The 9,950-nt window shown below is 42.0% G+C and overlaps 1 protein-coding gene across 1 annotated transcript; it reads left to right on the forward strand.

Annotated features, from left to right (window-relative positions):
- The first annotated feature begins 275 nt into the window (after positions 1-275).
- ARPC5 (actin related protein 2/3 complex subunit 5) lies at positions 276-9,157 on the forward strand. The gene is made up of 4 exons (XM_043567998.1): positions 276-609; positions 2,941-3,013; positions 5,002-5,178; positions 7,772-9,157. Exons 1-4 carry the CDS (start codon positions 467-469, stop codon positions 7,832-7,834), a joined length of 456 nt encoding a protein of 151 aa, XP_043423933.1. The 5' UTR covers positions 276-466; the 3' UTR covers positions 7,835-9,157.
- The last annotated feature ends 793 nt before the right edge of the window (positions 9,158-9,950 follow it).

The following is a 9,950-nucleotide window of genomic DNA, read 5'->3' on the forward strand; positions in this document are numbered from 1 at the left end:
TAAGACCCCCTAGGCTGGACCGCAGAGAAGCGTTGCTATGGAAACCCCCTGAGGATCACGTGACGTCCTCGGACGTCCAATCGCCTCTTAGCTCTGCCCGCGGCACCGCTTTCGGCCCTCCCTTCTGCCCCGCCCCCTCCCGCCCCCGCCTTCTTCGCCCAGCCCCGCCCCTTTCCTGCGGAGAGCCTGCGCCTGCGCACCGCATCGAGCGCGCTCCCTCCCTCGCGCGCGCTCCCCGGGGAAGAGTGGGGGCGGCGTAGGAGGCTAGAGAAGAGCATGAAGCTGAGGAGGAAGGAGCGCCGCCAGCGCGCAGGCCCAGAAGCGCCCGAGCCCCGGCTGCCGGCGACGCCCCAGAGCGGAAGAGGGAAGTGAAGGCGCCAGGCTGCGGGTTCCCGGTGGGTGGGCTACGCTTACCGAGGTAGAGGCAGCACCAACAAGAGGCTTTTGCCACCGGTCCGGATCGGGGATGTCGAAGAACACGGTGTCGTCGGCCCGGTTCCGGAAGGTGGACGTGGATGAGTACGACGAGAACAAGTTCGTGGACGAGGAAGACGGGGGCGACGGGCAGGCCGGGCCCGACGAAGGCGAGGTGGACTCCTGCCTGCGGCAATATCCTTGCGTTTGCCGGCCTCCGTACCCCACCGCGCCCCTCTCCCCGGACCCCGCCGCCGGCAGGGTCTGCGAAGCCGAGGCCGCTCCCGGGGCACAGGCGCGGAGCTCACCTGTCTCTTTGGGCTCCCGCACTCTGAGAGGGCAGGGGACGCTCCCATTTCTAACCGAGTCGCCCCGGGACCCCAGGGTCCCGCCTGGGAAACTTGCCCTTCCCGGCGCGCCTTTCCCGCCCCCGATTCCTCAGGTTGCGGCCGGAGTTGCTGCCTGCAGGGAACTGGCAGGGCGGCCGCGCCCTCGCGGCGCGGGGGGAGGCATCTGGTGCTGCTCTGTGGCCCTCGGAGGGCGCCTAAGTTGTCCTCCGCAGGACGGTGCCTGCCGGGGCCACGGTGGCTCCAGAAATTTCTGATTGGGAGGAGCGGGCTGCTTCTGTTCTGGTGGTTTGGTTTTGGCAGCGTTGGGGGAGTTTATTCCTTGCCGGCAGTGAAGGGGCGATTTGCAGAATTGAGGCCCTCTGTCCTTTTAGCCCGTGGGCTTTTTTGCTTTTCTTTCTTTCTTTTCTTTTCTTTTTTTTTTTTTTTAAGAGAAAGGAATTTGGCAATATATAGGTTGCAAGATAAACAATTTGCTAACCCGGGGAGGGGGGGTGGGGTGAGTCCAAAGCAACCAACTCGGGCGAAGGAAGCTTGGAGCCTTTTACCTGCTAATAAGCAAGGGACAATAGAAAGAGCTTGCATGTGGAGAATCCCTGGAAATATTTAAAATAAACCCCAGCGAATAAAATAGATGAAGAATAAAATAGACGATGAGTCATTTGTACGAAGCAGAATGGTTTTTGTAATCCTGAAATCGTTTCCATTTCAGTTAAAATGTGGCTGTCAGTTCCTGGTTTTTGTTTTTGCATATTTGAATATTCATAATTTGAACATTTGCACCAGATATTTTTTAGAAAAATGTAAATGTTGCAACAACTAAAGCTGTAGTTTTAGAGATTCTCAATTACTGAACTCATTTATTTCTGATTATTCTCTAATGTATTCATAAGATAAGACTTTTTAAAACCCTTTCCTCATCTATATCCTATTAAAGTATAATGGGGAAATATGAGTGAAAATATTTGGTTCTAATTATATCTAGTCTTAAAGGCACCTAAAATACAGCATTAAACATTTACCAACATACAGATGTTTCTTTGATTTCCACAACCTTCATAGTCAGCTGTTGCTATTTTTCATTATTTAAATACTTAAATGTTTTGGGTCTTAAAAATGAGCCAATCTTGCAAAAGGCATGCTTTTTCTAGAAGTTCGTTAAGCCTTGAAAATAACAGCTTACCACCAACCCTAAGGCTTGTGTTTTTGGTTTTGGTTTTTTGTTTTTTTGTCAGACGATCCCCCCTCCCCCCCCAGAAGCAATGAACATTATTCTGTCTGAAAACATTCTTTGTGATGGATAAATGATGTTTTGTGAAACTAACTGTAGGTTGATGGGTGATAACTCTTAACTGGTACTGCTGTATTCATATAATGGGTCTGCTTTGTATAAAATAAAAAGATATTGTCTCTTCTTCACTTGTTACAACCGAGAGACAAGCTTTGGTCAGGCACTACAGTTGGAGGAACAAGTGAACTCTGGTTTTCCTTTTAGGGGAATGATTGTAGATTCTGACAGTCTGATTGGCCTTCCGTGCCTCGTACTTGCTAACTCACTAGTGCTTCCAAAGACTAAATTTAATAGGTATGACATAAGACAGTTTTAATAACCTTTATGAAATATAAGAGAAAATATCCAAAACAGAAAAATTAAGCTGCTGCCTAAAAAGTCACTGAATTATTAGCTCTTTTGTGATGCCTCTTTTCATCAATATTGAGAGATTGCTAATGTGTATCATTTCGATTGCTAGAATAATGACCAGTATTTTCTACCAGCATTTCAGTTAATGTAGAATATAAGTCTAGCAAAAGTTTGGTCTTTCATTTTTCCAGTTAGAATCACATAAAAGACATTTTGGTTGAGGATAGGTGTTTCATGTTGGGACCTATTCTTTTAATATAGCTTTGGATAATGTTTGCATGTGTCTTACTGGAAAATGAAAGGCTATCAAAGTGTTCATTTAGTAATTGGAGCCACGCAAGAGCTGGTGGTTGCTTTATTACCTTCTCTAGTGTTTTCAGTATCATACCTTTGACTGACATCCTTGAAACCAACATGTTGAGTTTTACAATATTGAACGTAGTGACCATGGTAATTTTTCAATGTAAAAGTCAAGGCTTAAGAGCCAGGGCTTTCCTGAGGCCTGCCCTCTCCTGCTATGCCCTTAACCTCCATCACAGGAAACATGACCGCTGCCCTACAGGCAGCTCTGAAAAATCCCCCCATCAACACCAAGAGTCAGGCGGTGAAGGTGAGTCACAGACAACTCAGTGATCTCTGCTGATATCTTAGCATTCTTACCAAAATCCTGGAAGTGTCTTGAAATCAACAAATCTTTTAACTGTTTACTGTCTTTTACATACAAGAGCTCACAATGCAGCTAGATAGGTAAAAATTTACATAAGAAAAGTTAGCACTCTGATATTGAGCTATGATAAGAGAGCATTTTGTATGTTCCATGGAGGCCACTCAGGTTGAAGTTGAGCAAAGGCTTGAAGAATAAACAAAACTTTTACGAAGTAAAGCGATTCTACTTGGTTGCTTTTTAAAAATTTTTCTAAATTATATAAGAATTAAATGTTTATAGAAAACTAGTAATCATCATCATCCTACTGTCCAGAGATAATTGGTTATTACTTTTTGGTGTTAATATATATTTATAGAGCTTATCTATTGGTATTTTTTTTAATAAAAATGGAGTTTTATAACTGACTTTTTTTCTTTTTGCAATGTACATGAATATCTTATCTTGGCAATAAGTTTATTTCTATCAGCATCTTTTTTAATGCCTGTATATAGATACGCTGCGGTTTACATATAACTAATCTCCCTTTGTCATATATTTAAAATATTGACCTTTTTTTTTGAAATGAACAATTTTGCATAAATTCTTATTTGTTTCCTTTGAATAAATTCCTAGAAGTGCATTGCTGAATTTGAGAATGCACGTTTTTTAAGACTTTTGGTACAAGTGTTATGGCCAAACTGCCCTTCAGCAAAACCTGACTTACATTCCTGGGCAGCAGTCTTTCAGTGATTCTTAAGAACATTTACTTAGTGTTTAAAATGTGGCCCAGGGCTCTGAACCCATTGTCCATAGGAGCCCTAAGGATCTCTTTATTGAGTATTAGTAACAGTTTGGGCAAATGCATAATAATTATCTAGGCCACAATAAGAGGAAACATTTCTTTGGTTTTTGAAAATGGTGGGGAACGTCATTGAAATTTCAATTTTACCACCTTCTGCTTTTATGTGGCTGAGTTTTTAATCACAGTTTGTGGGTGGAGAATTGTAAGAATATTTTTCTAAATTGGGTAATTGCATAGTCTTTAAACTGAAAACAGCAATAGGAGGTAGAAACATTCTGTAAAACCCTGATCAGTAGGAATTCCGAAGAGATCACTCTTTCTTGAATAGGAGAAGTGAACCGTTGGAAGGGTAAATTAAATGTTCTCTTTGCTTGGCTTCATGGGTGAAAAAATAACTTTGCTGTTGGAGCAGCCTTTTATCAAAGAAAAAAAATTATAAATGAAGATCACTGTATCTTATATCTTGACTATAGATATAAAACTTAAAATTTAAGTTTTCTGAGCGTATTGTTTTTGAAGGATGGTTCAAGGTAGAACAGCAGCTCATTTTGCCTTCAGATCTTTTTCTGAGTACAAGAAGTACAACTGAAATGTGGGTTCAATAGCATTGGCAAATTAGCACCTCTATCTGTAAGCAAATCCTGTCAGCGCTCCTTCAGATACATCAAGAATCTGACCCCCTCCACTGCTACCATGCTAGCCAAAACCAGCCTGTGTTATTGCCATAACTTCCAAACTGGGCTCCCTCCTTCTGCCTTGTCCCCTGCCCCACACCAGTCCCACCTCAGCTTATTCTCCGTATGGTGGCCAAAGTGATCCTGTTGAAATACAAGTCAGGTTATATCGCTGTTGTCCCCACGGTGGCCTGCAGGGCTTACACAGTCTGCCCTCCCGCCACCCCTCTGACCCGTCCTACGTCCTACTCTTCCACCGTTATCACTCTGGCCACCGGGGATCTTCTTGCTGTTCCTTGAACACCCGGAATACACACTAACAGCAGTTCTTTCCTCTGACCAACATACTGTTCTCTGATACCCCCAAGGATTCTTCTTTCATGTCCTTCAGGTTTTAAATGTCACCGTCTCAGTGTGGCCTTTCTAGAGCAACCACTTGGCACGCATATGTCTAAATGTTCTGTTCTTATCCTCAGGATCGAGCAGGCAGCATCGTCTTGAAGGTGCTCATCTCTTTTAAAGCTAATGATATTGAAAAGGCAGTTCAGTCCCTGGACAAGAACGGTGTGGATCTTCTAATGAAGTATATTTATAAAGGCTTCGAGAGTCCCTCTGACAATAGCAGTGCTGTGTTATTGCAATGGCATGAAAAGGTGAGTTATGAATTATAAATCTCTGTGGCCAGCTCCTTTATAATAGTGACAATGACAACTCCTCTCATCTGGATAATTACTTTGACTTGTTGGTTATACATCTTTGTCTTTACAAATAAATGTGTGAAAGTGAAAGTTAGATTTTATGCTTACTGCCTTGGTCCTAAGAGATTCTGATTTGCAGCACATTTATTCAGTAATGATTATTGTTCATTTAACATAATCTTGAACTTTGAACTAAATGCAAACCTTGAAAAGAAACAGTAAAAATCAAGAATTCTTGGACTGTGGCCAAAAGGTAGAAACAACCCAAGTGCCCATGGACAGATGAACAGATAATCCATTTTATGCATACACCACATTTTGTTTATTGGACAACCAAATAAAGGAAATTATGACACGTGACACAGCATTGATGAACCCCGAAAACATTACTCAAGGTGAAATAAGCCAGGTACGAAAAGACAAATACTGTGAGATTCCACTTCTATCAAATATCTAGACTAGGCAAATTCAGAGAAACAGAAAATAGATTAGAGGTTACAAGGGACTGGGGAGGAGGGAGAATAGAGTTACTGCTTAATGGGAACAGCATTTCTTTTTAGGGTGATGAAAAAGTATTGGAAATAGACAGTGGTGGTGACTGTAGAATCCTGGGAATGTAATGAATGCTACTGAATTTTACACTTACGGATGGTTAACGTAGCAAAGTGTATGATTTAAAAAACTCACAGGTGGGATGAAGAATTCCTGTATTTTTTTATGCATTTCATTCTGCAGATAGTACACTGTCCATTAAAAAAAATAGTTAAGGGGAATTTTTAGCTTTAGCTTAAAAGTTGGTAAGGTAATTTTTAACACCCAGCACTTAGGTAATATTAATATTAATGTAAGCAGTGTAACATTTAAATAGAAACAACCACAGAGAGGGGGTATGTTCTCTAATATCTTACAATTCCCGGAACTCAGGTTTTCAGAAGCTATTGTGTGTGTCTGAGTGAAAGCACATTCGGAAATAAGAATAGGTAGTAAAACTTATCGATTAGTCTTGGTCAAGTCACTTGGTCTCTCATGCACTGTCAAATAAAGAGAATTAACATTTATGGACACGGTAACCATACCTCCCGTTTGCCCCAGTTTATGCCTGTTTTCCCAACATAATTATGAATAGTTCCCTTTCACTCCCCAGTGTCCCACTTGGAGAATAACGTATATGGTCATCCTCTTCAGGAACACGTTCCATTTGCCAGCCACTGTACCGTTAGTTTATGTTTCATTCACTCCTTAAAACAGCGCCATAAGGTATAAAACATCTTTATCATCCTCAATTTAGAGGTGAAGAGCCAGCTTAAAAACCTAAGCAACCTAGCTCCTGTCTAGTCTCAGGATCATAGTAGACCTTGATGGAGCACTTACTGTATTCCAAGCACCTTGTAAAGATTAACTCATTTAACCCTCATAAAAATTATTTGCCTTTTGGTGGGTGGGGAAGCAAACTGAGGCTAATATTAAGTTTTCATTGCTTCCTAACATCACTCACTGGTTTTTGCCAATCTGTCTCCTAAACGCTTCTCCAGCCATCTACTCAGATACACCTCTAATGCAACTCTTCACAGCGTCTCTCCCAGTCTGTTGCCGTAGCTTCCTAAACAGGCCCCCGGCTACCAATTTCACCTCCCTCAAATCTCTTCTCCACCCGGTCGCCAGAGTGTCCTCTCGAAAACCCAGATCTACCCTGTCAGTCACCTGCAGAATAAAGCCCGAGTTCCCAGGTCCAGCCGCTCCTCTTCATGTTCTTCTCCCTGTGCTCCAGCAGCGAGCACAGTAGTATTGCTTCCCAGAACACCCCATGCCGTTTCACACCTGTGTACTTCTGCTCGTGATTTTCTCTACCTCAGTGGCTCCTTACACCCCAGTGCACACTTGTGTGAACAGAATATTATACTATATTATAGTATAGTAATGATCTCTACATGTCTGTCCCTTCCCAATAGACCAGAAGATGCTATATCCCTAGCATCTAGCATAGTACCCAGTACATAAAAGTATTCAGTAAGTAAACCAGAGCTTCAAATTCCTGATGCTTAGTCATGACTTCCAGTTTTTTAAGGTAAAGTCAAAATTAAAGTTCCTAAGTTCTTAGCTATTAAATAATATATTCTTAGCTTGGGAGAATAAAAAGAATCTGACAAACTGGCTAATCTAAAGGAACTTAGGACAGTTGCTCTCGGTTTCGATTTCTTCCTGCCCGTGCTAAGAAGAGAATAAAGTGAATATCCTAAATCTATACTTGAGCACCTGTTTTAGGCAAGAACATGCTGTAAATCTTTAAGAACATACTGTTATTTGAAAACAACATACTAGAATGTAAACTAGTATCTCACTAGCGTGTAGGTACATAAGGGTAGGGACTGTATCCCCAGTGCCAAGAACAGTCCCTGGGACATGACAGGAGTTCAAGAAGTATTTATGAAAATTAAAGAATTCAAAATCGGTAGCTGCACACATTCCTTCTAAAAGAAAAATGTTCTATTTGGTATGAGGACTGACCCTTTATGATTCTGTCAACATTTACGTTTTGGTCTGTTTTTAGGCACTTGCTGCCGGAGGAGTGGGGTCCATTGTTCGAGTGCTGACTGCAAGGAAAACTGTGTAGCCCAGCAGGGTCTGGGTCTCTCCTCTGGGTGTGGGAGTTGCTGGTACAAAGACCAAAACAACCAAATGCCACCGCTGCCCTTGGGGGTAGCATCTGTTTCTCTCAGCTTTGCCTTCTTGCTTCCTTTTTCATATCTGTAAAGAAGGAGATTACATATCAATTTTCCTTTCATGAAAATTGGGATAATATAGAGGAAACGTTTCAACAGGAGTGTTTCACGCTCTCAAAACTATTACGGTGATGTGTATACCTGTCTGTATATAATATAATTTGCCTTCAAGTTTAAGTGTGCAATTTTAACCCCTATTGGCTGGTGGGGGTTTTTTTTGTTTTGTTTGCATTTTTGTTTTTTTGAGGTGTTCTGTTTTGTTTTTGACTAATAGTGAAAAATTTGATCTGAATTTGAGGCCAGTTTCCTAACTCATTGCTAGCCAGGAAATGATCTTTACAAAAAATACCTTTGAGAAACTGGCAGCTATTAACATTGCAAAACTGGACCATAATTCCCGTATTTAAGCAAAATGTGTTTCTGGAACAGGTGGTGGGTGAACAGCACGAGCGAGTTCCACCTTTGTTTCTGCTTACCTCCAGATCATGTGAGCTTAAGTATGCCTCTTCCTCTCCGCACCCAGTAATCATGGCCTCTCGATTTCTCTGTGGTCTCCAGGGTCCAGAGCAAGAAGTCTTGCTCTACAAAAATGTATCTATGAAATGCCAGAGCCTGTTTGGCCTGAGCATAAAACTTTGTTCCAATAATATGACCCTATTTGGGGAAACTACTCCAAATCAGAAAAGACATGAAAACTTTGATGAAGTTCAAACTCTGGGCAGCCTGTGAATGAAATGCTGATTTATTTAGAACTCTAATAGCTGCCTTAGACATGATGAGGTACATAACTAGTATTTGATATACCCTATAAATGTCTTCAGTGTTCTTCAGGGTAAATAGGATCTTAAAAGCTTTGGTTCAGATCCAGACATCTACACATTCTGTATTTTAGCTTAGTGGTTCTTCAAAAAGGAAAATGCCGCATAGCAAAAAGTGTTTACTTGTTGGACAAACCAAATGGGTTCTCAAAAAATGACCGGTGCTTATAAAAAGTTATTATTCAGTGGCTCCAAAACAAACCACCCAAATGCATATGACCAAGAGGGAAATCAGCCTGTGTTTCGTATTCACATTGGGCGCCAGTTTCATAATCACTGTCTTATGTGAAAACTGGTGGGGAAATTCTATAACCTCTTTGCTGTTTTTGATACCTGCTTTTTGTTTTGTAAAAATGATAAAGTTCAGAAAATAAAATGTCAGTGTTGAATAATTTATTTTTCTAACTCCTATTTTAACACTTATGAATGTGTGATTAATTACGAGGGAAGATTTCCTGTTTTACCAGAAGGTTGTGCTCTTGACAAGAAGTAATTTGGTACAGGTTTCTAAAACTACTTTATTCAAATACAAAGTAGTGGAGAAAAGGAGACAGTCGTCGATGATCTCAGAGCACCACCAGAGCCTTTGGAATGATTCCTCGCCCTCTGGATGCTCGCTGAGCACCTGGAGTATCTGCCCAAAGACCCAAACCAGAGTGTGCTGCGCTCATTTCTTACCAGCTTCTGAGCCCTTTCTCGCACCGCTGCCTAGACGGTGCGCCTAGACTAGACGCCTGCTTTAAAGGTTGAGAAACTCAACAGGAGGCGCGCCTGCGTGGCTCAGTGGGTTGAGCATCCGACTTCGGCTCAGGTCATGATCTCACAGCTCCTGTGTTCGAGCCTCCCATCAGGCTCTGTGCTGACGGCTCAGAGCCTGGAGCTGCTTCAGATTCTGGGTCTCCCTCTCTGCCCCTGCCCCACTCACGCTCTGTCTCTCTCTCTTTCAAAAAGAAACATTTTTTTTTTAAGGCAATTCATAGGGCTGTGAGTTAAGAGAAGTTAAATAATAGGTAAAGTAGGCACAGCATAACTCTACAAACTTCAGATGAAAACAAGTGATACTGCAATACTTTTTTGTAAAATCCTTAACATCATTTTCATGACTATAGTGTTAGAGAAAATTCTGGAGCTCCATATTTTATAGTCACAGAGGTGGGTGTGTTCAAAGACTGCCAGCCTATCAGCTTTG

This window comes from Prionailurus bengalensis, chromosome E4 (genome assembly GCF_016509475.1).
Source record: "Prionailurus bengalensis isolate Pbe53 chromosome E4, Fcat_Pben_1.1_paternal_pri, whole genome shotgun sequence".
Taxonomy (NCBI): Eukaryota; Metazoa; Chordata; class Mammalia; order Carnivora; family Felidae; genus Prionailurus; species Prionailurus bengalensis.